General features: G+C 36.7%; 3 protein-coding genes across 9 annotated transcripts in view; 1 reads left to right on the top strand and 2 right to left on the bottom strand.

Annotated features, from left to right (window-relative positions):
- The window catches only part of LOC107042356 (C-terminal-binding protein), a 14,759-nt gene extending 6,672 nt beyond the window's left edge, over positions 1-8,087 (top strand). Inside the window, exons 1-6 of one of the 7 annotated variants that reach the window (XM_015263377.1) lie at positions 952-1,051; positions 1,912-2,519; positions 3,201-3,767; positions 4,035-4,194; positions 4,334-4,511; positions 4,800-8,087. In XM_015263377.1, the coding sequence (XP_015118863.1) occupies positions 2,322-2,519; positions 3,201-3,767; positions 4,035-4,194; positions 4,334-4,511; positions 4,800-5,151 (1,455 nt within the window). In that variant the 5' untranslated portion in view covers positions 952-1,051; positions 1,912-2,321 and the 3' untranslated portion in view covers positions 5,152-8,087. Of the gene's footprint in view, positions 1-951; positions 1,220-1,911; positions 2,520-3,200; positions 3,768-4,034; positions 4,195-4,333; positions 4,512-4,799 lie in introns of those variants that run through there. The other 6 variants (XM_015263379.1, XM_015263380.1, XM_015263383.2 and 3 more) reach the window with 6 other exon arrangements.
- A 1,165-nt stretch (positions 8,088-9,252) lies between these two features.
- On the bottom strand, positions 9,253-14,692 carry LOC107042358 (protein glass). Its single transcript, XM_015263384.1, has 6 exons — positions 14,635-14,692; positions 12,963-13,347; positions 12,076-12,351; positions 11,221-11,553; positions 10,384-10,551; positions 9,253-9,789 (listed from the first exon to the last, which is right to left on the bottom strand). Exons 1-6 carry the CDS (start codon positions 14,690-14,692, stop codon positions 9,624-9,626), a joined length of 1,386 nt encoding a protein of 461 aa, XP_015118870.1. The 3' UTR covers positions 9,253-9,623.
- A 5,723-nt stretch (positions 14,693-20,415) lies between these two features.
- On the bottom strand, positions 20,416-26,822 carry LOC107042323 (ATP-binding cassette sub-family D member 1). The gene is made up of 6 exons (XM_015263322.2): positions 25,977-26,822; positions 25,646-25,884; positions 24,672-25,049; positions 23,113-23,207; positions 21,303-22,259; positions 20,416-20,801 (listed from the first exon to the last, which is right to left on the bottom strand). The coding sequence occupies exons 1-6, from the start codon at positions 26,516-26,518 to the stop codon at positions 20,751-20,753; spliced, it is 2,262 nt and encodes a 753-aa protein (XP_015118808.1). The 5' UTR covers positions 26,519-26,822; the 3' UTR covers positions 20,416-20,750.
- Positions 26,823-27,995: the final 1,173 nt, after the last annotated feature.

Below are 27,995 nucleotides of genomic sequence, written 5' to 3'. Positions count from 1 at the left end.
CCCCCCCCCTCCCCTCCCTTCCACTCAACTCATTCTCAACCTTCTCGACGGAAACTTTCGCTGAGCGAAGCACCGATCACATTTTATAGCCACCGCAGGCTATATTTCCGATTACATGTGTTAAGCCATCTTCAAAATGCACTCCAAGTCCCAAAAAATCGTGGAAAACGTCCACTCCCGCGAGCAATTCGCCGAGTTTCCATTCATCAGAATCAAAATTTATTCAATCAGCCTCGAGTGCATGACAGTCCCGTCTCATTTCCGCTTTTACACGGAGGGAAAAAAAAAAGCCGAGACAAAACTCGATGATCATAAAGCGGAAGATGAAGTTTTATTGTAGATGCGCGGATGATGGCGCCACGAGTCAACAAAACGAGGGGGCACACACAATCCGGCATTTTCCACGGAACCGACGAGAGAAGAGGTTTGGGAAGACGAGTCGTTCACATAAAAGCGCACACGAGTTGCGTGCATTCTTCCCCCTCCCTGCGCATTTACTCGTGTATGACCACTATCGCGGTATGAGACACAGCCGGAGGGCTTTTGTACTCCGAAGGAAAAACCTCGGCATGCACGGGACACGAATCAACTTTTCTCCGGTCTTATTTATTTATCAAACACGAGTGCACGCAACTGCCTCCTGAATTGAAAAAAAAATGAATGGCTTATGCATTAATTTTTTAAGAATGCGAACGAGCGGCTTATGGCGATGAAAAACCTGTTGACAATGATTTGATTGATTGATTGAATGCGAAAACCGTTTGTCTCAAAATATCGAGCGCGANAAGCAGCCCCCCCCCCCTCCCGTCGATTAGTTAATAAATCGTAGTGGTGGTGTCTGTAACGCGTTGATACTGCAGATACCTAAAAACATCATCCCAAACGTTAGAAACACTCGGCATCCCCTCCCCACAGACTTACCACCTCTTTCATTCGGCGTTTGACCAACGCCAGGGACGTGACGTACAGTTAATTCTGAAAACATTAGCCCCAGCCGAAGACGAGAGAACCTTTTTGGATACGCAAAGGGTGCTTTGTGACATCTTAACCGGTACATTAATCCGTTAATTTGGGTAAATAGTGGGTAATAAGGGGTTCATACGGTGTTTGGGAAAATTGTGATGATGGGAGTGGAGTGATTTGAGCTGTTGGAGCGTGGCAAGTTGCATTTGGAGATGGTGTGAAGCCGGCGCGCTTCGAGGTAACCTCAAAAGAAACGGTATCAACGTTAGTGTACGCACCACGAAAATTTCCAACACAATCTTTGCCACTTTCACCGCGCGCGTTTAATCGGTCATCTCTGGGGTTTTTATTATTTTCGAGGGGTTTTGTCTGCTCATGGAGATCGGAATGAAGGCCATTGTTGAGGGAAATGCGGTTGGATTGTTGGCTTTGACTGATTATTGAGTGTGGATGGGCATTATTTCTGGTGAAAATTGACGGGCAATCGCCTCAGGATGGGGTTAACGATGAAATTGAGAGGAAGTGTTGTGGTCATTAATTTTTTCATTGACAAATTGTTTACGTTAATTTTTGTTTTTTGGAGAATGGGATTTTGGGGATTTTGCGGAATATTTCTGGTGAAAATTGGGGGGCTAGTGCCTCGGGATGGGGTTAACAAGAAAATAATGAGGGAATATTGTTTTTGTTTATTTTTCTGTTGGCAAATTCTGGAGTTTTTTTGGGAATAATGGGGGAAATGGGATTGGATTGTTGGATTTGACTCGTTATTGAGTGTAGAATGGAAATATTTATATTGAGAATTGGTGGACAAGTGAGAAATGATGGGAAAACATCGGGTTCTCCATCAATTCATTCATTTTGTCACCGATGAATTGTTTATTTGGGTGGAATGCTGGGGTTTTGTAAATTTTATTGGTGGAAAATTGGAGATTATTCTTTATGTTGCAGGACTGTCGGTAAACAACGACTCCGTGATGTTTTGGAGATTCGACGATTCACCCTCGAATACGTATGAAACAACCGTAGTGAAGAAACAATCAGTGTGACAAAGCATTAAAAAAAAGTGTGCGATACAATAATTAAAGGGATTTTGACAATACATTGGGTTTTTAAGACAGACAATTCGAGATATTGGTGGTATTTTTTTTTATTTTGTTTTGGTTTTGTGGACATTTGTAACCAGAGGGGAGAGAAAAACCAGGGGAACAGCCCTATTTGATATTATTTTTTATCACTCGGTGTTTGATTGGATTGGATTTTGTTTTGAGTCTGGAATTTTAGTGCATCTAAAGGAGAGTTTGTTTTGGTTATTTAATCAGGTGTGAGAATAGTTACAAAATAGGGGGGCTGTCTGACCGATGGACAAACGTAAGATGCTGACGAAACGCCCGCGAATGGATACCATGAGGGGCCCTATTGCCAATGGGCCCATCCAAACCCGACCGCTAGTTGCATTACTTGATGGACGTGATTGTTCCATTGAGATGCCTATTCTTAAGGACGTTGCGACAGTTGCGTTTTGCGACGCACAATCCACATCGGAAATACATGAAAAGGTGAGAAGATGAAAGATTATTGGAAAAGGAGGAAATTTACAGGTATTTTTTGTGGAAAATTCTATTGAAGTCTCGACGTTATTCTCATAAATCCACTCGATTTTCATATCAACATTTTTTTCTATTTGATTTAACTACAGTAAAATAATATAAAATTCCTTGGGCTGAATTTTCAGTGATGTTGATGAGAGTAGTTCAAATGGTGAATGTGGGGATATTTTAGGAATTTCATTAAGTAAAGAATTGCAAAATAATAAAATAGCAAATGATTCTAGGGGAAATGTTCAGGCTTTTTTTTTTGGGAAATTTTCACTTGGGGTCTCGACATTTTTTTTTAAATCAAGATATTTTCCAGTAGTTGATTTAAGGGGTAAATTTAGAGACATTTTTTGTAAGGAATTAGTTCCTAAAATTGTCTCCTGACATTTCTTTTTAAACCCACCTGTTTATTAGATCATTAAAAAAGAAAATTATTCTTATTTAATTGAAAAATATTGACATTTCCCTGAACCCATTAATTTCCAAAATAATGTTAATTTAGTGGATAATATTAAAATCATATGTGTGAAAATTATCAAAAGATTTTCCTGTAGAATGACTCGATGTCAATATGAATGAACACTAGTTACTCGATTGAATTCCAAATCAACTAATTTAGCACCTCATTGTTCTCCTAATTAGGTACTAAATGAGGCAGTTGGAGCACTGATGTGGCACACTATTATTCTAACTAAAGAGGACCTTGAAAAATTCAAAACACTAAGAATTATCGTAAGAATTGGCTCGGGAGTTGACAACATTGATGTTAAGGCTGCTGGTGAGCTCGGTATTGCTGTGTGCAATGTACCTGGTTATGGTGTTGAAGAAGTGGCCGACACAACTCTGTGTCTCATCCTCAATCTCTATCGTCGTACATACTGGCTTGCCAATATGGTGCGAGAGGGAAAAAAATTCACTGGTCCTGAGCAGGTGAGAGAGGCAGCCCAGGGTTGCGCTAGGATACGAGGTGATACACTTGGAATCGTAGGACTAGGAAGAATTGGTTCGGCTGTTGCATTGCGTGCCAAGGCATTTGGATTTATTGTCATGTTCTACGATCCATATCTACCTGATGGCATTGAAAAATCACTTGGTCTCACGAGAGTCTACACGCTACAGGATTTGCTCTATCAGTCTGATTGTGTCTCACTTCATTGTACTCTCAATGAGCATAATCATCACTTAATTAATGAATTTACCATCAAACAGGTATGGGTAAAGCATTTAAAGACATATTTAAAAATTAATAACACAAACGAGTTGATTTTTACTTTTTTGTTTAAATTAAATTTTGAATTATTTCGATAAAAAATGCACTAGATCTTTAAATTGCAGTTTTAATGTTGAATTATTTTAACTAGTAATTTTAGAATTGAAAAAAAATAAATCAAAAGACATTTTTTCATGATAAACGAATCACTTTCCACCGCTTTGTTATTAAATTGATGATTAATTAGTGTTTAATCTTCATTTTAGATGAGACCTGGAGCATTTTTAGTAAACACAGCACGAGGTGGCCTCGTGGATGACGATGCACTGGCAGCTGCACTGAAACAGGGAAGAATTCGTGCAGCAGCCCTCGATGTCCATGAGAACGAGCCATACAATGTCTTTCAGGGTCAGTCAAATGCCCAATGTGAGTCTTATCTAGGCCTCACCCTGTCCTCAAGTTCACTGGATTCTTGTGGAAATTTCCTCAGCATTATCGTTCGTTTAATACTCGTTTAAAGTATTGAATACAAATAAACTCGAGATTTTTATTTTTTCCTGTTCAGGTCCACTTAAGGATGCACCAAATCTACTGTGTACACCTCATGCAGCGTTCTACAGTGATGCAAGTTGCTCGGAATTGCGTGAAATGGCTGCGACTGAGATACGACGAGCCATTATCGGTCGTATTCCTGATTGTTTGAGGAACTGCGTGAATAAGGAATATTTCCATTCGTCCACTGGGTAAGGAATTGTTACAGCTTTTAAGTAAAGGAAAATAATTCTGCACTCATCTAGAGGAGAAAATTTGCTACAAAAAATATCTTGTGGCATATTTTCTTTATTATGAGGCAGCGCTACAGTTGTCAAGTGATGAAACGTTATTTTTTATCGAAGCACAGGGATAAAGTCTATCGAATAAAATGAGTGGACAAAAAAAATTGTGACAAATTATGTGAATTTCACGACTTGACTGCTGATTATTTTCAAGTAGTTAATTAGTTTAGTGATTGAATATTTCTCTCTAAAAAGGAAATATTTCAACAGCAGCTACCCAGAGGCAATAAACGGTGGATACTACGCGGGAGCTCTACCAATGCAACAGGCACACTCAACGACACCCCATGATTCAGCTCCACCACCACCTGGTGGTCATTCAGTTGTTGGCGCTGGTGGAGGTGGTAGTGCTAGTGGTCCAAACTCATCGGCAGGTGGTGGTAGCACTGGTGGACCAACAGTGGGTGGAGGTGGACCAACAGTTGGTGGTGGTGGTAGTGGTGGACCAGCAAGTGCACCACCAAGTGCTGGTTTACCTGGACTACCACACAGCATAGTTACTGATCCTGATCCACGACCAAGTCCACCGGCTCCAAGCCCACGTTGACCATGAGAATAATTTTTCATTTTCCATATTTTTCTTTTCTAACATCCACAAGAGATAAAGAAAAACAAAGGGGAATAATTAATACTTTTCAAGCACCATCCTGGGATCTTTAAGAGAAAAAAAAGCAAAATTAATAGTCAAATCTCCTCCCTTTTAACAAATTGAGAACACGAAGAAACAAAAAGAATTCCACCATTTGCACGAGATCATTACCATTCGTCTGGAAGGAAGATTGAACAAAAAAATGAATACTTGAACCAAAATTGGACGTCGCCTGGAAAACAGGAAAAGACTAAACTGCAAATATTTCCTCATTTTTTGTTTTCTTTTTACACCTTTTGTTGTTTTCTACGAGGGAAAAAAAAAATCACTGGAATCATCGATTGACGATTATTTACGTGCATGACTCCTGCACAACTGATATTCCAAAATCTGTCCGCTGCTTCCGAGAACAAAAAGGAAAGAAACAATTACCTAAAGATAAAAGAAGAAAAAAACAGTAAGAGAGTGAAAGAGTTGAAAGAATGCCTGAGTAATAATGAAATAAAAGTTATTTTGTGCGTCGAGAGGGGGAGGAGAGCAAGATGAATAGAAGAAGAAAGAATTATAAATGACTGGATGAATGTGAGAGTGAGTTTAAATTTCAATTTTTTTGTTTTCGTTTTTTTTTTCTTGTGAAGCTTTTCTGGTATGTCGAATATAATTGTGGATGTTTATGACAAGATCGGTGGAATAGTTCGAAGGAAAATTGAAAGGAAAAAATAGCGATTGCTGTAGATAACAAGAGGATCCAGACAAGATGCTTCTTTAGAGTACTTTTTTAGATTTACACGAAGAAAATGGATTTTTTCTTTTTATTCTAATGTAATACACATCTCTTTTTTATTTAGGCTCTTACTCTCGTATCAGTTATTTTCTATGAATCTTCCTCCTGACAATCTGCAGCATCGCATTTTTTGGCATTTTGTGGAGATTTCCCATTAGAACGAGAGAAACAAAAAAAATCATTAAATACTTTTTCTTCTTTTTAATTATCGTCGCTGTTTCCGTTCATTTACTCAACCGCTGATTCTCATTCATTGAAGATATTTACATCTCTAGTTACATACTGTGTAATATATGAAGTACACCATTAAACATCTTTCTCTTATTACTTGTTTGTCATGTAATTTGGGGTTTTAGAAGTCATTGAAGAACATAACGACGATAACTGAAATTGGGAGGAGGTCGAGGGTCGATTAAATACCTTTGTAATGGTGGAAATATTGAGAACGAAGAGATAATAATCCAAGTGATGCTGCTGTCAATGAACAACGTCATGGAACCGAAAACGTGCAGCATATTGTCGACAAAAATGAAACATGAACGTGAAAAAATCATAAAATTAAAGACAAAAACATTATATATATGTTAATTATATATATAAAAGTATAAAATAAATATAACTATCACGAGAGACAACTGAAGAACACCTAGAACGAGATATACAACTGAAGATCATTGTTTAATGCTCGCAAATGTGTGATTGATTGGAGTTTTTCCATATGTACAGTTTGAAGAGAAAAATGTCTCGATAATTTTCTTGTCACATTTGCGGGGTGAGACAATTTTGGTACATTAGAACGTGAAGAGAACTAAAATGCTTGGAAAAAAATCCTCTTATTATATTTATAAATGATCCATCAGCACTAATTCCTCCCCGCGTTTTAGTCATTTTTGGGTTTTGATATTAACGAGGAAACCGCGATGGTAGACCACCAACAATTTTGTATGAAAAATAAAACGATAAATTTCAATTTTTTTTTCATTATTTGGTCATGAAATTGTGGAGAATTGCAAATAACGAGTGAAAGTGCTGAACAGTGAAAGTATGGGACGAGAGTGAAAACATCAAGTTTTATTAATTAATTGATGATATGAGTAATTATAGAAATTAAGTCGAGTATTTTCTTTGGAATTTTATGGAGAAGTAGAATGTTTTTAGAGCATCAGTGAAGCTGTTGTGGATGAATGATACTTTCTTTTTCAAAAACAAGATGATGGAAATCGGCAGAGATTTGGTATCGATTAATTGATAATAAAATGAATTGCAGAAAGATATATTTTAGAGAGAAACATATCTACTCAGTTTATTTGGTCACTTTATTTTATTCTGATTTAACGACATTTTTCATTGGGTAAATGAAGAATGCAACTACCATCGCGGATTATTTGAGAGTAAGAACATTTGTGTAAAAATTTCCATGATAAAAATTGACTCATTCCAACCGACGGAACCGAAGAGGTGAAACGAAAAATTGAACATTTTTCTGGAGCAAGTGATCCCTGATAAAAACTAATCTTCAATTTAAAAAGAGAGAGAAAGCTAAATAAATAAAGAGATACGTGAAAAAGCATCACATACACAATTCATGTACACAGAGAATAATGACAGACGCGAGGATAAAAATATTTCTATGTAGATTACGTGCATAAAAGAATAAAAAAGTAAAAAAAAGTAAAAGTAAAAATTAAACTGCGTACGTTTGCGACTGATAAGAGGACCTCTGATGATAAAAAAATTGACGAAAGAATCAGTGAGTTAATGATGTTTAAAAGAAAATTTTTTTGAAATTTGATCAACTCGTCTTAGCGCACTCGTACAAAGTAAAACATTACAAGTTAGATGCATTATACAATTTCTTTTCTTTTTTTTTCTAAGAAATATTAATTACTTATACATCATTATACATATTAGAGATCAAGAGTGAAAGACAGATGAAAGTACGAATGATTTGAGAATGTGTAAATGACTTGAGACTAAGTGCGTGAAGAAAGGAATGAAGATAACAAAAATGAAACAAAAAAAATTGTTCTTATTATAGTTTTTAATCTGAGAAAGAGAGGCAAATCAATGTGGCGATGAAATAATCGAAGTAAATGTAACATTTCCTTCATGTTTCCATTGTTAAATCACTCCCCTCCTATTTGCAAGAAACAAATTATATATATAAAGATGAAAAAAAATGAAGAAATTGAACAGTCGATCACAAGAGGCCTCCTCTTCTTCCTCTTCCTCCATTTGTAGAGTTAGTGATATTATGAGAAAAAAATCCACTGTGGACTGACTAAATTCTTTATATTTTCTGATCATTCAGCTACTGGGGCAGGATCAGGTACTAGGACAGTGACCCCTCATCCAGAAGAAGAAGAAGAACCACTGAATAATCATTCGATTCCTGTTATTACTACCATCAACCCCATTCTCCAAATCGGTTGTAACATTGAAAAAAAATTCTGCTTGTATATAATTAATTCGAGTACCACAAAATTTTTAATGCGCTTGAAACGAAAAATTGTTCTTATTAAAGATTTCAATCTGAGAAAGAGAGGCAAACCAATGTGGCGATGAAATAATCGAAGTAAATGTAACATTTCCTTCATGTTTCCATTGTTAAATCACTCCCCTCCTATTTGCAAGAAACAAATTATATATATAAAGATGAAAAAAAATGAAGAAATTGAACAGTCGATCACAAGAGGCCTCCTCTTCTTCCTCTTCCTCCATTTGTAGAGTTAGTGATATTATGAGAAAAAAATCCACTGTGGACTGACTAAATTCTTTATATTTTCTGATCATTCAGCTACTGGGGCAGGATCAGGTACTAGGACAGTGACCCCTCATCAAGAAGAAGAAGAAGAACCACTGAATAATCATTCGATTCCTGTTATTACTACCATCAACCCCATTCTCCAAATCGGTTGTAACATTGAAAAAAAATTCTGCTTGTATATAATTAATTCGAGTACCACAAAATTCGTACTACGCATGTTTATGTGCATGTAAACCCTATTTTACCCTGCGACGAGACATGACACCGGCGCGAGAGAAGAAAGAAGTATTTGGAAAAAAAATAACACACTTTTTTATTTTACAAATAAAACTAAAATAGCAACAAAACGTCAGAGAGAAGGCTATGGAGAATGAAACAAAGTCATTTGTTTGATAAATAAATAAATTTCGGATGATTGATGGGGAAGAGAGATGACAAAGTGCGATGATGAAGAAACATAGACGATGATTTAATAAATGATACGGTGATGAAAACCGCAACATTAATATTAATTATGATTAATAATAATTATTATAATAAATACAATATTTGTACAATAATCAACGGTGCTGTGGTGAATGTTCAGGGCTCTCTAGCCACTCTTAATGATTCAGATTCCCTCGATAATATCTTGAAGAGATCACTGGATTTCCATTTGGTTTTTGGGGAGCAAAACATTTCGACGACACGAGGAGACATCTCTCAACACTTTCGTTGACACTCACTTTAATTATTTTAATGATAAATTCTCGGTAAAATGCTAAAAATTCAATAATTTCGTTGTAAGTTGGAACCGAGTCGAATACAGGCTGGTATTCGACAGTATGGAAATGTCGTGCATGTACAATCGATTGATAATGATTGATTCGTGGTATTGTGTCACGTCAGAGAGCCACCGTGGACCCTCATATGCCTGTTCAAATTGCCACTTTGGCTAAAACGTAGTAAGCATAATTTACACTGGTAGGGTTTCTCCCCGGAATGAATGCGCAGATGCTTCGTCAGGGTTGAACTGTCTGAGAATGCTTTCTTGCAGAATCTACATCTGAAATCCAACGGAGCGATGAGGAAACATTAATTCTAAATTTACGATGATTTTGTTGATTAATTACGTTGGATCATGGCATTGTCAATAGTTGAGTCAATTTTGGATTTTTTTGTCTTATATCAACATCATGATTTAAAAAGTCCAAAAATGAATTGATGAAGTTCAATGATTTCCTTAATGGAGGTATTGTTGCACCCCATCTATCGACGTTAATTTAAAATGATTTCCCATATTAATTTTTAGAATTTTGGTATTTTTGCAAAAATCGGTTGTCCCACGATAACTGAAATGAATTAAAGAAACTGCTTCGCTATCCTTTGACAGAGTTCAAAGATAAAAATAGCAATAATCGTTGTTTTGATTTATATAATAATTTTCAAACATTTTCTATTTTTCTAAAATTTCTCTGAAAGTGAATTTTTCGAATGACGGTTTAAAAAAATATGGTGTTTAATATTCTAGTACCAGTTTGTCGAAGTTTAACATAATATAGATCCAACGTAATTAAAATGAACGTGGGAATGGAACAATAGAGATGTTGATGATTATGAAGAACTTTTTGGAGCTGATTTGAATTGTAAGTATGATTACCGGTAGGGACGCTCGCCAGAGTGTGTCCTCATGTGCGTCGTCACCGAACTACTCTGCGAGAATCTTCGGTCACATACTGGACATCGAAATGGCTTTTCTCCGGAGTGGGTTCTCGCGTGCGCTGTCAAATTCGCTGCTTGGCTGAAGGCTTTCGAACAAGCGTGGCATCTGCAAATTATGGAGATGTTTTCGATATTGCGGAGCGTCAATTATTCAATTAAATTCAATTGAAAATTTAGGTTATCAATTATTGCATTATTTTTCAAATTTCAATGAAAATAAGGAAATCTTAATTATTCTAAGATGCAAATTCTCTTAATATTAATAATCTAATGATTGATGTCGATCCCTGGGGCAAATAGGATTTTATAAAAAAGACTTCGGAACAATTTTTCATATCTTCAGCTTTGGAGGTGTTCATTGTGAATTGATTATCAAGATTAAGGAATCTCATTTTACAATTTCACTATAGAAAGTCAATTTCACTTGAGAAAAAATTAGTTTGCAAAGAATATCTCGAAATTTAGGAAACAACTGATTTTTTGGGGCAAAATAAAATTTCCAAAAATAGTCTTCATAAAAATTACTCCTTCAGTTCAACAATTTAACAAAAAACAACTGGATTCAGAAGAAAATTCAAAGAGAATTTTGTTTCCTCGACATAAATAAATTATTTCGAGTAAGAAAATGCATAATTATTTTTTAAAAATTCAGAAAAATGATAATTCAACATTGAAAAGACGTCGAATCTCCCCAAACATCCCCCTCGAAAAATGTTCCTGACTCTCGAAAATTGTGGAATAATAAAAAATCGCTGGAAATAATCCTCTTACGTACCTGAATGGTTTTTCCCCGGAGTGTGTTCTAAGATGGGTCTTAAGCGTACTAGGTCTTGCATAAGTTTTTCCACAAATTTTACACAAATTCGGTCTCCCATTATCGTCATGAATAATACTGGAACCGGAGCTATTCCCCGATACACAGAGCGCGTGCTCGTTGACGGTGGACTGCAGTCTCGCGTGGGGATGAGAATGCGAGGGGTGTGGACCAGCGAAGCTATTGGCCGGTGTCTGATTTACCCTCGACTGTGACTCCTGTATGGGGTTGTATTGAGAGGCGGGACTCAATAATGGCTCCACGCCCCACGCCGATGCATAGCTTTGTTCATAACTAGAAATATATAAAAAATTAAAATCTATTTTTCAATAGAATTGAAAAAAATTGCGAGAATTTGTGAATTTGTTTCAATTCGAAAATGAAGAAAATTAAAATGAAATTATTAATGCATCAACTTTATTTTCATTGATTTCGTTTTTATTTATTTATAATTTTTCAATTCAATTTTTATCTATAATTTTGTTATTATGTCCATATCTAGAAATAAATTATGAAAAATATATTTGTCAATAAAAGTTTTAAAAATTATAGAAATTGCCTTTTAATTCGAAAATTAAGAGAATTAAAAATGAAATTATCAATGAATCAACTTTGTTTTAGTTATTTTTCATTTATTGCGAATTGTTTTCATTTTTATTTATAAGAAAACAAAAAAATGAAATGAATAATGAATTAATTTCATTTTTTTCTTTTCAAAGACAGAAAATTGAATTAATTTTCAATTGAAAAAATTTAATCAATTTATTTTTAATTAATTCAATTAAAATTGATAATTGAGGGTAATTACGCACTTACCCTGGATGCATATTCATGTTCATGGTCATGTTCATAGAGACATTAACGGACATGGCAGGTCCAGTGGCGTAATGACTAGGCGCTACGGGTGGAGGTGCCAGATTCTGTCCATACTCCTGGCCATAATGATGATTTCCCACTGGGGAAGTGTAATAACCCCCGGTTGGACTCGCCGGATGGACCACCGCGTGTTTCAGGGATAACAGGACGTCCGCAACCCCTTCGCCATTGGGATTCCCCGCCCGCGGCATGCAGTCTGATCTCGTGCATCCCCAACTTAACCCGAAACATTTATCACTCAATGAAAACATCTCTGATCTCTGGGAATGCTGTATTCAACCAGCAATAACTCGAGATCGGCAGATTGAAACTGAACAATTTCTTATTCAATTTGAAGATATTTTTTCGGACTTCAAAATGAGCGGTGATTCATTCGAATCGGATTGCTTGTTCCGGAGATATTGAGGATATCGAGGATTTAAAATTGGTTTACCTCACCTTCTCCAAAACATTTTTGAAATTTTTCGAATAAATTAAAACAACGATTATTGCTATCGCCTTCACCTTCGAACTTCGTCAAAGGGACATCCAAACAATTTTTTAAGCCGTCATTCAACCAATTCAGAACATTTTTTTAGCGATCGTGGGACAGCCAATTTTCGAAAAAATTGAAAAATTAAAAAACTAATCGATGAATTAAATTTTAATTAAAGCCGATCGATAGAGCTCAACAATACCTACATTTGAAAAAAGGATTCGATTCCATCCATTCATTAGCGCACAATTGAAGAAAAATATAACAAAATATAACACAAAAAATCCAAAACTTGAATCTGACGATGACAATGCTTCTGACAATTGCCGGACATTTTTGAGAATTGACTCACTTGTACGTGGCAGAACAAGGGCTGAACAAGCCCGGGGGTAGTGGATCGAGGTCGAGCGGAGGTAACGGAAATCCCGCCATGTCATCAACCCAGAAGCTCGCGCCGAATTCCCCGACGACTTGAGTCTGACCGTTGGTCTGAATCCCCTGGCCGGTCTCCGGATTTATCTCATCCCCGGGACTGGACTGCAATTCCTGAAGACTTCCTAGAGCGACAGCTGCCGCGGCAGCAGCAGCTGTCGTCGCATCATCACCCTGATGATGATGATGGTGGGCCTCTGACAGTGCCTCCTCTCCTCCGAGGACACTCAGGACACTTGTGCCGCAGAGACCGTTCGGAATGCTCGCCTCGATACTGCCTACTGACCCTAACAAGGCGTTTAAACCTTATTTTGAGAATTAATGTAAATGGTTTAACAGATGGAGACGAAAAATTGTAGCAAACGGAAATGTATTTTATTTATTATTGATAAAATATAATTTTCTTGACAATAAATCGTAATAATATGGCATTAATAATATTTTTTAATATTTTTTTAAACAAATATCGTGGAATCTAAGGAGATTCAATCATTTTTATTTGGACACGTGTTATTTTTATTTTTTTGAACCGTTTTTAGAGGAAAAAAATAGATTCTTAAAAAATAAAATAAATAGGAATAAAAAAAAGAAGGATTTTTTTATTTTTTAGAGGAAAATAATTACCAAACAAATAAATATCTCCAGTAAATTTTGAAATATTTAGAAAAAATAGCAAGTGATGGCTGAAAACTAAATAATTCACCTGAACTTGAAAGCTAAATATTCGCGAAATTACAGGAGATAATGAAATTAATTCCAATAAAGTTCCTCACGAAAATTCCTCCATCTCTATCAGATTCCAAAATATTTTCAAAACACTAAGATTTGAGTACAATTTATTAATCTTATTTCCACGAACTAGAAAATTTAATAGAAAAACCCAGCGAATTCGATAGAAAATTCTATTGGATTTCTAATCAACTTCTATTGAAAATTCTATGAGTTCTTGGCCGTTCTATTACACAATTCCGCATCTTAACTGCGTGTTTTTTAATGGAACATGTCTAATAGAAACTATTTCACAGAAAAAATCAGTCTATTGAGACATTTTTTATAGGAATTCCTCGACATGAATTTCCCATGTTTCTCCCACTCTATTTTTCAACTCATTTTATTATTAAACTCAATAGAAATCCAATAGAATTCCCCACCGAATTTGCTAGGCTTTTCCATTAAATTTTTTCGCATGCGGCCCACAAAAAAATTAAGTAGAAAAACCTAGCGCTTTGGTTGGACAATTCCATTGGATTTCTATTCTATTTATCTTTCTATTAGTTTTTTTTTTAATTTCCTTGGCTTACATCTTCCATTGTTTTCACTTTCATCAATAAAATGAACGAAAAAAGCTTAGAAAATTTCAACCGACGAAATTTTATCGAAAACATCTGAATAGAATAAAGTGTAGAGAAGAATCGAATTCTATTGAACATTTCAATAGAATCAGCCAAAAACTAGTGGAGAGTTCAACATAAATCCACCGGAATCGTCTACCGAATTTGTTAGATCTACAAAATTTTGTCGTGTGCGCTCTTCATCACTGAATTTTATGGAATACATTTCGAAAATACAAAGTATTATATTCAATCACCTACCAAGGGTATAAGCAGGTTCCGAGCTGTTGGCCGAATGGTGGTTCTGCAGAAACTCCATCTCTGATGAATTTCTGGGACGTTTACCACCCCCGGATCCACCCCCTGGCCCCTCTTATCCTCTACACCCGAGGCTCCCTATCCCGAGTGATGCTGCGTGGTCCAGCCCCTTGGCGTCGTCCTGACAACGCCGCGTATCCCCCTACACAACCACCGCGAGTATTTTCCATTAATATTTTCGCCCCCACACTTGGCTTTTCCATTTTTCCCGACATTTCCCCTCGAGTATTTGGCAAACAGCTCGACCAGAGCGATCGCTCGAGCCTCCCGGCTCGTCGGAATCAATCTAGACTCGATATTTCTGACAGAAGCGGGAAGAAGACCCTGGGAAAACCCACCGGGACCTTTTCATTCAAATGTCCCATGCGTTTTCCACGTGTCACCAGCTTCACAAAAATCAAGGAAATTGGATCTTACCTCGAGGTTTCCGCTCATGCTTGAGGATTACATTTTCAGAGGTCCATGATCCATTCGCATGTGCCTCACGTACTCCTGCAACTGATATCCAAAATTTCCAGACGGAAAATTCTATCCAGAACAATCACTAGTCACAATATTCCACATGACGTCGAGCCTCTCCGACATGAACTTGAACATTTCCACGGAGTTGAGTCGAAATTGCCACTCGAAAATGCGAATTTAATGAAAAATATTCGCCTGAAGTTGACGGAATCTTTTCGAATTGACTTATAATCCACCGAAGAGTGATTCCTTAATTTTTCAGGGGAACTTTCACTGGGTGAAGATGTTGACAATAGATAACCCTCGTTAACACCGTTTCGCACCCCTTGACAGACTGACAAGCCTAACTTGAAGTCTAACCGTCCCTTGGTCACACCCCACTACCAACTACTCTCACCGGCTCTCGCCCACACCAACTCTTCTCCAATGACGCCTCTTCTTGCTCTTCTTTTCCCTTACCTCTTCATGATCCGCAATCGAGCCTTATTTTTTTTTCGACGGTCCTTCTCTAATTTGTTCATCCAGTGATTAATGTGTGGGTATACAAGGGGGTTGGCACAGTGAGAGGGATGACACTGTATACGAATCGGTGTCGTTTAGCGATCCCTGGTTCCTCCTGGATCCATCCGCATGTTTGACGGGGGCATTATTGCATTACAACACCATCGCGATCACGGTGGTCCTTGCATGTTTGAGATCACTCGATCGTAATGCCTTCTTCCTCTCGACACTTTTTTGTGGATTAATCAGGGTAAATAATTAATTTCATACCCTAAAACACATGTGAAGGGACAAAACAATGTCGAAAATTTCAGTTTATTTGACAATATTTTTTAACATTTAGTTTTGTCGTCACTTCATATAATTGAAATATTTTTTTAAATTAATTATTGCAATTTTTAATTTTATTGCAATATTATTTTTAATTAGTGAAATGGTGGGTATTAATTAATAGCTGATGACGAGTGTGAAATTCAGTTCGTTAAATTATCAATATTTTCGGAGGAAATGGTGCGATTTCAAATGAAAAATAAAAATCATTGAAAACGTGGATTAATCAGGGTAAATAATCAATTTCATACCCTAAAATACAAGCGAAGGGACTAAATAAATGTCGCAATGTTTAATATTTCATTCAATTTTTACTTAGAATGCACTAATTGCATGACCAATTGCAGGATTAAATCTATTGATAAAATGCTTTACGAATTAATAAAATTCATGTCAAAGAATTTCTATTAGACATTTTCTAAAAAAAGCAACTCGCTGAAAATCAGTGAAAAACTAATAGAATTTTCGTAAAAGTTCAATAGAAATCCATTCTAATTTTCCCTGAAACTCGCAATTTGCGTTTTTTCTGTGAAATTTTGTCGTGCCCACATTAATTCAGAGAATTCTCCGCAATTTGTTCAATTTTTTTGTGAACATTTGGCATTAACAAATGTAGAAAAAAAATGTCCCATTCGTCACATGTGCCCCCGAGATCGTGTTACCCACTCCGCGTGGAGTTCTCCAGCGGGGACACACCTGACTCGTCGGCTAGTTCCGATGTAACGTGGAAACAGGAAAGGGAAGTCGACCACATCGCGCCTGTTAAAGAGGATTGGGTTGACGATATGTCGCCGGTATTATTTTTTCATCAATATATCCGATAGAATCATCCGCGTGGACACATCGTCAGGATGCTATGGGATATTCCTTCTCACTTGGGACAACGGTTTAACTTCCATGATAAAAGTATTGTCTTACATGTTGCCGGCCGATTGGGCCCGTGGTATTTACCCAAGGACCCAAAAGTTATTCTCGTTGACCGGGTTTTTTTTTCACATTTTTTCATAGTGGGGTGAATTCATTGATGAGACAGAACTATTCAGATGAAAATGGAACATCAAAATGCATTGATTCAACGAAATTTATTTTAGGAGAGAAACGTAGGTAATTTTAATTTATAAGATTTTTTAGAATAAAAATTTGTCTTTATAATTTTTTTTTAGCGAATAAAAACGATAAAAAAACGATAAAAAAAATTAATTCATCTCGATTTCCTTAATTTCATTCAATTTCAATTCATTTCTTTAATTTCAGTGGAAATTCAATGACATCCCAAATTTTTTAGCAGTAAAAAAATTACGATTTCTCAATTGAAAATTAAAAAATATTTTTTAATAAATTTTCGGGAAATAGTTAATTAATTTCCGCTCTTCACACATGAATTCCAAATGACATTAACTCCTCTCAACAATCATAAAATCATTCATAAATACTTTTTTCTCCTACCGCACGTCTTTAATAATTTTGTATCATTCATGATGATAATAAAAGACTTTAAAGCATAGAATCACAATATCAAATAAATTTGTATGAAATAAATCCATCCAAACAAAATACAAACATTAAAATTAATTCCCATCGACTACAACTACGCCCCTGCCCCCTAAAAATCAAACACCGCGACGATTCCGGGAGATAGCAACGAATTTAAAGAATAAAAAAAATAAGTTCAAGAATAGCTTCACCTAAATTTGTCCAAATGACATTAAATCCTCTCGACAATCATAAAATCGTTCATAATTACTTTGTTTCTCCTACCGCACGTCTTTAATAATTTTGTATCATTCATGATGATAATAAAAGACTTTAAAGCATAGAATCACAATATCAAATAAATTTGTATGAAATAAATCCATCCAAACAAAATACAAACATTAAAATTAATTCCCATCGACTACAACTACGCCCCTGCCCCCTAAAAATCAAACACCGCGATGATTCCGGGAGATAGCAACACCTGTGTTTACCTCCACCTGAATAAATCGGGGGCCGTGCGGTAACTGGTGATCAGAATCCCGGCTTACAGCCCCCCGAAGCACCAGTTCAAAAGACGAGAAAAAAAATTGAGTGATTGGTCCACTAGGCTGTATGACACGGTCTATCAGCTAAGTGATTGCCCACCGGATAATCCCGGCACGCGATAAAACCCACAGGAGGATGCAGCGTAATTAAACTTTGTGGTCGCATCCCCTCGGTTTAATACACCCCAGCATAATTCTTTATCGCTGATGAGTGGATTTTATCTTGTCATCGGGACGGGCGATAGACTCGTCCTCCTGAAATAAGCGAATGTTTCTCAATCGAGAGATTAACGTTTTCATTCTCTTCTGTCATGTTCGGTTGCATTTCCGCTTTGAGGGCGGTCGTTGGCACGCGCCATCCTCTGGTAATTCAATCGGTCGTATTCCTTCCAAAGACAACGGAAAAGAAGAAGTAATCCTAAAGGGTAAGAATAATACTACTTATTTACTCAATGACCAGCTGTTCTCATTTTTAAAGTAAGAAGAAATTTGATACTTTTGGAGATAATTTTTTTTTCATTTTTTTCTGTGTTATTCAAATCAATTTAATTGACAATGATGATCGGAGGGAGAATCAATTGTTATTAAAGAATTTTAAACGATTTTTGTCATTCTTCAAAGGAATTAGTAAAAATATTTCTCGATTTTATTGAAACATTTTGGCCTTTCCTGAAAAAATCCGAAAAAAATTTTCTCTCATTATTTTTTCAATTGACATCGATAATAAAAATATTGGCAATTGTTTTGGTTTAAAAAATATTCAATTAATAATAAAAAAATCGTATTATGTTTGATTATTCAGAAAAGTAATCAGTAAAAATCTATCTCGATTTTCTTGAAACATTTCAGCTTTTCCCACAAAAATCCGAAACATTTTTTTCTCTCATGTTTTCATTCTTTATTATGCAAATCAATTAAATTGACATTTAGAAAAAATTATTGGCAATTGTTTTGGTTTAAAAAATCGTTAATTGCTAATTAAAAAAACCGTATTATGTTAATTGATAAAAAAAAGTCTTCTGTTTGATCATTCACCGAAGGAATCAGTAAAAATCTATCTCGATTTTCTTGAAACATTTCAGCTTTTCCCACAAAAATCCGAAACATTTTTTTCCCTCATGTTTTCATTCTTTATTATGCAAATCAATTAAATTGACATTGACAAAAAATTATTGGCAATTGTTTTGGTTTAAAAAATCGTTAATTGCTAATTTAAAAAACCGTATTATGTTAATTGATAAAAAAGTCTTCTGTTTGATCATTCACCGAAGGAATCAGTAAAAATCTATCTCGATTTTATTGAAACATTTCAGCCTCTCCTTTCACTCTGAAACGCTCTCGCTTGCTGGATAGAATTAAAGGTGAATTGCATTAGTTTCGACTTGTTCATTGAATGTACATGATATACAACCCCCGCGTAGTCGACTACTCTGTTCAAGATGGCTGACTAGCCCTGGCTGTTCTGTGTCCCGGTATCGACGTTTAGCCTTTAGAGGGTTTCCCGGAGGTAAGCTCATCGGAAATTGCGGGTCTTCCCTCCCCTAGCATCTACCTCCCACCCCCATTTTCCCTCTCTCGTCTGTCGCCCCCTCTTCGCCCCCCTCCGGCCCCCGCCGTTCCAACTGTTCTCCACGAGCCCTCGACGGCCCTTGAAAACACAGCGTCAATGCGTTAATTAATTTCTCTCTTCATTCTCTCTCCCACAGTGACAAAATTCTAAAAATACTGGGAGAAAAGGCGGAAAAAATCGAGCGTTGACCCCTGGAAACTGATTTATTCATTCCCTCGGTCAGAGAAAATGTGCAGAATTTTTCAATCGACGTGTATGAATGATGGAAATTGCAACATTGAGTGACGCAAGTGGTTTCTTGCGCACTCGAGGCACCAGAAATTTTCACTCATTCAGCGTCACACATACCAGCGGACGCAGGAAAACATTTCATAGAAAAAAATGGTGAATTCGATAGAATTCGATTCTGTTGATTTCTATTGAACTTTTCTATTCGCTATTTCTGTTGATTTCTGTTGCACTGTTATTGAAAATTCTATTAAAGTTTAGGGAATTCTATTAAAGAATTTCGCATTTCCGATTTTTTTGGAAAATGTCCAATAGAAACTCTTCCATAGAAAAAATCACTAGAATTTCATTTTTCTATTAAACTTTTTTTTATTGAGACATTTTCTATAGAAATCCCTTGACATCAATTATCTAAATTTTTTTTCAAATGATTTTTCTACTTGTCTCCTGGAAAAAATTAAACAAAAACACTTGAAGAATTTGGGCCGAAGAGTTTCTATAGAAAATATCTCAATATATTGCATAGAAAAATTCAATTCTATTGATTTTTTTATAGAATATTTTCTGTGGTACTGAGTGTATTGGAGGAATAGGATGAGAAATAATTAAGAATTTTCCATCTCACATATTTATTTATGTATGCTACGAAATACTGTCTGGTAGCAAAAGATAAACATTTCACATATTCTTCGGGGAGGATTTATCGTAGATTCCAATCTAAAAAATAAAACGTAGCTCAGAAGGGGAGTGGCGGACCTTCATGAGTCAATGTGAACCTTTTTACCGAGGAAAACGTCGCTTGTCATCTCTTTCACCATGTTTTACCACTTCACAATTGACTGCATTCGATAACATTTAAATATACAATAGTCTGTTTATAAAAATTGTCCTAATCACCACAACGCCACCATAATCATCATCACGAAATTAAGAAATCATGCGCGTTTTCAGCTGATGCCGTGCTGTTGAGTGTCTTCCGTAACCAAATCACGAATTTCCTGCAACAAATTCATGAAATTCAATGAAATTCTAAAACGTGAATTTCCAAATTTAATTTTTTTCAATCAAAATTAATATTCTGCACCAAATTCCGGTGAATTCTCAATTAACTAAAAAACGAGACTATATTTACCAGAATTTTTCCATCAAATTTTCAATTTCAAATTTTCGTAAAATATTAAAAATTCTTAAAAGTACTTAAACCTCAATAAATCCATCTTCAAGAATAACACCTCAAAATCATCCCAATAATTTTCTTCAGCATCAATAAACACCACTAACAAATAAGAATTAATAGATTTCACTGCAAATTCAATGAAATTCTAAAACGAGACATTCCATTGAATTTTTCCCTAAAATTTTCAATTTCCAGTGACGAAATTCTTCAAATTTTATTAAACCTCAATGAGTAATAAACCTCAATCTTCAAGAGTAACCTCCAAATCATCCCAACAATTTTCTTCAGCATCAATAAACGCCAATAACAAATAATTCTCTACCTGCAATTTATTCCCCCTTGAATCCTTTCCCCCATCGCTCCTGACGTCTCTCCCAACGGCATTCCCCCCGGCATCATTCCCCTCCAGGAGTCCAAAGTTCCAGCCGCCCTCCCCATCGAACCTGAGCACGAACCTGTGATACTTGGCCAGCGATGAGACCCTGTGAGTAATAGTCAAAAGGGTGATTCCCCGTTGTTTAGCGGTCTCGTACATGAGTCCCTCGGCCTCAAGGCTGACGGCGCTGGTGCACTCGTCCAACAGCGCATACTGCGGCGCATGATAGAACAGCCTCGTCATCGCGACCCTCTGTTTCTCCCCCCCAGAGAGTGTGGAGTCCCAGTCTCCCATGGCGTCGAGTCCCTCGGGCTCCCTCTCAGCGAGACACCGAAGATCCACAAGGTCCAGCAGCTGGAGAAGCTCCTCGTCAGTGCAGCCGGCGTTCGTGGAGTCCGCGGGGTAGGTAATTTGCTCCCGAAGGCAGCCAACAGTCATGTAAGGCTTCTGGGGGATGTAGAACATGGCGGACCTTCCGGTTCTAATGAGGTAAGAGTCCCCAGGGCGAGTCAAGGTCCCTCCGTACACGGGCCAGAGGCCCGAGATGATCCTGAAGAGAGAACTCTTGCCACAACCGTTGGGTCCAGTGATCAGCAAGTGATCTCCTGGCTTGATCGTCATCGTCAGACTTGGCACGATCACTTCGCAGTTGGGGGTCACAATGGGGACGTTCTCCAGGGCGATACTGCCGTCCAGGGACTCCTTGATGATCCCCTTTATCACTGGGGCTCCGTCCCTGAACTCAAGGATCTTCTCGCACGAGAGGGATCCGTTCGTAGGGGAGCCGCGGATCAGCTGCTGGCTCAACACCACGTTTTTCTGGTATTTACAGAGGGCTGTGTCCTTGAAGACCTCCAGCATCTCACTCACGCGGTTTGCGTAACCGGCGAGCGCTACTAATTCCTGAATCATCGAGTGATGAATTTAATTTTTTTTTGCGGGTTTAGATAAATAAGAGTGGGCTCTATCTCAGGAAAATCAAAGAGAAATGCTATTTTAAATAGATATCGCGAGAGGACTACTTCGATCGATCAAATGGAATTTATTTATTTGGCTTTCTGAAATTAAAATGAAATAGGTATTTTATAGTTTCGTCTGACGGAATGAAAAATGAAATCGTATTGACTAATTTAGTCTAGTATTTCACTACAAAATTCTACATGAATTAGATGAAAAGCAAAAACTAAATTGCATTAAAAAATTGATGCTTGTCGTTTGGTAATTATTGTATGTTACGTATTTGAAATCTTCGAGAAAATGCAAATTACGGATTCAATTTTTATGGAAAAAAATCAGCGAAAAATTACTGCACTCAATTAGTGGATCAAGAGTATGTTTCAAGGATTTTTATTTCAAATGGTGAAAAATATGACACAAAAAGGATAAATTTTCCTGTCTAACAGTAAAACCTGCCCTTTTTTCATGGAAAGGCACTAAAAGTTGCATGAATTCAATTGTTCTCATAATTTGTTTATTAATTTCCGTCTAATCTCTGACAGCAGAAGTGGTCATCAACGATGAATTATTGATTTCGATTATGCGTCTGATTGATTGATTTTTCATGTTTGATTATAAAAGAGGCGAAGGGGCAGGCGAGAATAATTGTTTCTCCTTGTTTATCAATTATGCAGATCTGAGTTCACGAAGTTTTTATGAACGGAGGAATTTAGCTTGCATTATTCATGTCAGCAGACTATGATGTCGCTAATTTTATTAATTCTTTTTTATGACTGAGGTTTTAGTGTCGGAAAATTACCTTGTAAGAGGACATGAGTCGCTCCACGGCATCGGCACCTGAACTGAGGAGATTTTTCGAGGTCGTGAGGTACCGAGTGCGTTCGCTGACACCTCCTGCAGGATTAATTGCATTAATTAGAGGAGTTCCATCATTTTGAATCGTCGAAGCCAATTTTTTTCTCATCCTCTCGTGATGTTTTTTGTCAAATTCGCAGTTGAATTGACTTGGATTTTTTTTCTTCACTCTTCACTTTTTTAGATCAATTAATGTAATTGAATATCGAATTATTGGTCATTATCAAATACTCGAGAAAAAAATTATCAATTTGTGATTTTTAAAAATCAAAACCGGCAGTTGAATTGAATTCGATTGGATTTTTCTATCACTCGATTAATTTTTTAAATTAATTGATGCAATTTAATTATGCATTATTTCCATGTATGAAAGGCAAACGTCTATTTATAAGATCACATTGACCAAGACATTTATAAACTTTCGACGATTGCATTCGCAGTATCGATACATCGGAAAAATCTTGAAACAACCCAGAATACCAGACATGCAAATTTGACCTTGTGCCAAAATTCGATAAGTTGGGTCACAGCTAGCAGCATCCGAAATGACCTCGTCACAACGACCTTCATCTCGTAAAAATTCATGATGTGGATCGCACATAAAATAATGAATAATAATGAATTAATTTCAGAATAAAATTAAAATTGTCTCGTTGATAACAAATTGCTTGAGTGCACTCAAGAGACATTTACTTTCGAAAAAAAAAAAAATCCATATCATCTCCGGATGACAAAACAAAGTCTCACGAACGCAGTAAAAAGTCGGGTCTATTCGCGTCTCCTTAATTAACCCCCGTCCGAGAACTCGTTTTCCTCGACTAAAAAACATCCATTCGGCGAGAATAACATTCATTCAGGAATTCATAATTCACGGGAAGATATGGAAGCTATAAATTGTGACACTTTTATAACAAATCAATTGAATGGAATGGATTGAAAGTGAGGAATGGGAAGTTATTAAATCAATTTCATAATTTCTCACTTTCATGGAAAATAAATGAGAAAATAGTGTCAGAAAACGATTCAAAAATTGTTATAAGGTCAGATCATCGCAAACGATTTCAAATAAAGAATTTAACACATGTCCAATCAAGAATTCTTAATGGACAACAAGATATGGATTTCACAATTTTTATTTTTAACATGAAATAAATGAGAAAAAAATGATTGAAAAATCATAAGAAATCGAATAATTTGAAACAATTTGAAAAATGGTTAAAAAACATCTGTTTGGAGATAAAAAAATCCATTCAAGGATTCTTAATCCACCGGAAGGTATAAATTTCCTTTTCCAAATAAGAAAAATCATCAAAGAGTATTAAATTCGAGAAAAAAACATCCCCTCAAAAAACAATTCCGAGCAATTAAAACAACTTCTTCCACAAAAAACGAAGCAAAATGATGTCACAAGAAAGAATGTATTGAAAAAAAATAGTAAAACAGTGAAATAACTTACAATAGTTCTTGAAAAAAATTCTTGTGACAAAAATTCTTCATGCTTACCATCGCCATCGTTATAAGCGTTCCTAGCCAAGGTCTTGGAGCTCGTATACAAAAGTGGCATAGCAATAACGAGTAATCCAGTCCCGGACCACACGTACTTCATAAGAAGTTGCTCGAGCATGACATACCACAGTTTGAGAGCCAAAACCTTCCTCAGATGAACGACAAGAGCTCTGTAAGCTGTTGTGAGATAGCGATGCTCAGTGTTATGTCCCCCATAGAAAGCGATTTCCTCAGCATGTGCACTGATCCTGGCATGCGCCTCTCTGAGTCGTCCACGTCTGTTGGCCTCTTCGGCAACGAGTTGGCCGAATCTGGGTGACGCCAGTCGGAGCACCTGACCGGTTATTGCTATAACACCGGCCGCCAACAATGGTCCTGCAATAGCGGACGATAAGAGCGAGAATTGCGCGATTCCTTCGACGGAGAGATTGATCTCGTTTTCTCAATGTCTCGAGGGTAATGAGACTTTACTGCTTAAAAGGTCAGTCGAACGATCGAGAAATATCTACACGTGATTAGATAAACTTGTTTTTGATTCCACGAGGAGATATAAGTGCTCCTCTGAGGAATTCATTAGTTCATTAGCATCGCGTTATTCATGACGTATTAATTAATAATATGATTATCATGACGCAAAAGTGGCTTCTGAGATGGTGAGTGGTAGATTGCTTGAAGAAAAATTAAATTTCATCAACAGGTGACAAGAAATGTTTAGGAGAGTGAGATGTGAATTTAATTTGGGGGGGAAAATTACGAAATTTCATATTTCAGTGAAAATTAATGACTTTTTAGTCAAAACGTTAATTCAAGAATACATTTCCCCGAATGTTTCCAAGTTCTATTAATGTTCATGGATTAAGTAAAATGAAGTTTCTTAAAATTTCTTGAAATTTCAATGAAACTGTGAGATAAAAATTCGGAGAACAAAATGCCAAAAACTCTCCTCGAACCAAATCGATCGATTTATTTACCTGGTATCGTCCTGGCCCCCATCCTATGTGAGAAAGATACCAAAGCGATTCCCACAAGTGCACAATCGAGCAGAGGTTTCGTCAAGCTCGAGTACAAATGTGCCATAGAAGAAGCTAATTCCGATAAATCATCAGTCAGTCTTTGTTCAGCCCCCCCGAGTCTATTATCGAGCGCCGAAACTCTGTAATACGTCTGTTGAGACAAGTACATCTTGTAGGCATACTGAACGAGTCGCTCTCTGCAATTCAATAGTCACGAGAATCACAACAATGAGAAAAGAGATTGTACGTAATTGTAATGGAGTAAATAACAGGAATTATTCCGCTGTACCTAAAGCTGAGAGCAAGCCTTCCCTCCAAGTACCTAATGGCTGAATTAACGAAAGTAGCTGGGAATGCAATGGCAAACCACCTGGCGAGCATTTTAAAAAAGCCCCGAGCATCCTTGAGGACAATTCTCTTGACAATTTGTCCCTCGAGAGTGGCTACGTAAACAGACAAAAATGTTCTAGCCAGTAGTGTTACAGTTGCGCATGTCAGTAGTCCAGCTTCTTTCGAGCGCCATCCCGGTACCATGATCTTCAGAAGCTCAAGAAGTTGCTTGACAAAGGCCCTGTCGAGTCCGACATTGGGAATTCTCTTTGTGGAAGATATTTTCCCACCAGTTTTGCCATTCTTCAGCGCCTCATTGGGCGATATCGCGGGCTTTTTACTCGCATTGAGCTTGCTGGTGAGCTTGACAATGTGGGGATACGTGAGTTTGAGAAGATATAACGCCGTGACAGTTCCCACAACTCCGCGTGTCAGTGTTTCCTGCCTGACGCCGTACCTCGCTGACGTCTTGTCTATTAACTTTGAAAATACCGACGACATTGTTATTGCTCACTCGATAAAACTTCCGAAAAACATCACGTCTGACTAATCAACTATTTTCCACTGAACTCAATGACAACTCCAGCCCACGTCATGGCTCAACTGTCTCGGGTGAATTTTTTGAAAACAAAATTTCGTCCTCTGTCCACGATAATAGGCCTCTGGAGGTAGCAGTTTTATTTCATTCCAGCGTTAACGCTACACTCGAAACGACAACCAGCTGGCAACTGCTCCGTTCCTCTTCGCTATCTCTATTTCTCTCCGTTCTCTTCTCCTACTACCTCGTAATACCGCCGATACAAACACACGATTCCACACAGAATGGCTCACGCGTACCCAACAATCTCTTTTCGTTTTGTCATTGTGTGAGTGACACTCGCGTGTGTCAGTCCCTCTCGGTGAGGGAAATGATTCAAATGGAACTTGGACTCACTACTGCATGATCTGCCATCAGTGTGACAGATCATTCGGGCTTATCTCTTTATTTCAATTTTTTTCTCCCGTTGCTTTCGTTTTCGTTGTGCACAATTGTTTTCGGTTCTTTCAAGATCATCGTTTCCCTCCAATGTAATATAATTTTTCATTATTCATGATTAATTATTACTCCTGGAGTTATCGAACACGACAAATGAAAAGTATTTAAATAATTCGATCGAGAATTTTCTTTTTTTTTTTCATTTTATTACTTGAAATATTTTTTTTTGCCGGTAAAATTAGAACTGAAAGAACAATTTTCGAAGTATTAGTCACAGGGTTAGTCAAATAAAATAATTATGCTAAATATTATGCACTATTTCATGGAGATTTAAATAGTGAAATAAATTAGTGAATATTATTTAATGTTTGTTTCGGTAGAATGAAATATCCAATATTTATTTAAAATATTAAAATACTGCCCAATTCTGGGTTCTGTAATCTTTCGATTAGATTAAAAAAACATGGATTTTCTGCAAGTTTTTCAGGCAATTTAGTCGAAATAATGAATAAATTGCGTGCACAGCTCTTTTTCTTTCTTCGGGAATGACTGACATCGGCACAATCATAAATTTTAAATGAAGTTAAAACAATTGTTAAACTATGAAATTAATCATCAATTAAATATTCAAATTCAGTTCGGAAGATCGACGATTATTTGACTAATTGAAAAATCCTTTTATGAAATTTAGCATTATAGAATAATTTACTCAACAGCCAATTGACAATTTAGATTACCAATTATTTTGTTATTTCTCAAATTTCAATGAAGATAAGTGACCCATAATCATTTTAAGGTGCACCTCGACGTAATTTTAATAATTTAATGGTTGATGCCGATCCCTGTCTTCGCCGTAAATCACATCTCCCTTTTGTCCATCAACACTGGATAATGGGAATAAAAAGAATGAATGAGAGAGCAGACACTTTCAAGAGGGGAAAGCGGTTATTTTCAATGGTGTGTGAGCTTCTTTAAAGTGTTTGGGTAATTTCGCGCGCCGGC

The sequence above is a fragment of the Diachasma alloeum genome, unplaced genomic scaffold (genome assembly GCF_001412515.2).
Source record: "Diachasma alloeum isolate Michigan unplaced genomic scaffold, Dall2.0 Dall_scaffold_00443, whole genome shotgun sequence".
Classification (NCBI taxonomy): Eukaryota; Metazoa; Arthropoda; class Insecta; order Hymenoptera; family Braconidae; genus Diachasma; species Diachasma alloeum.
This window is presented reverse-complemented; position numbering and strand designations above follow the sequence as displayed.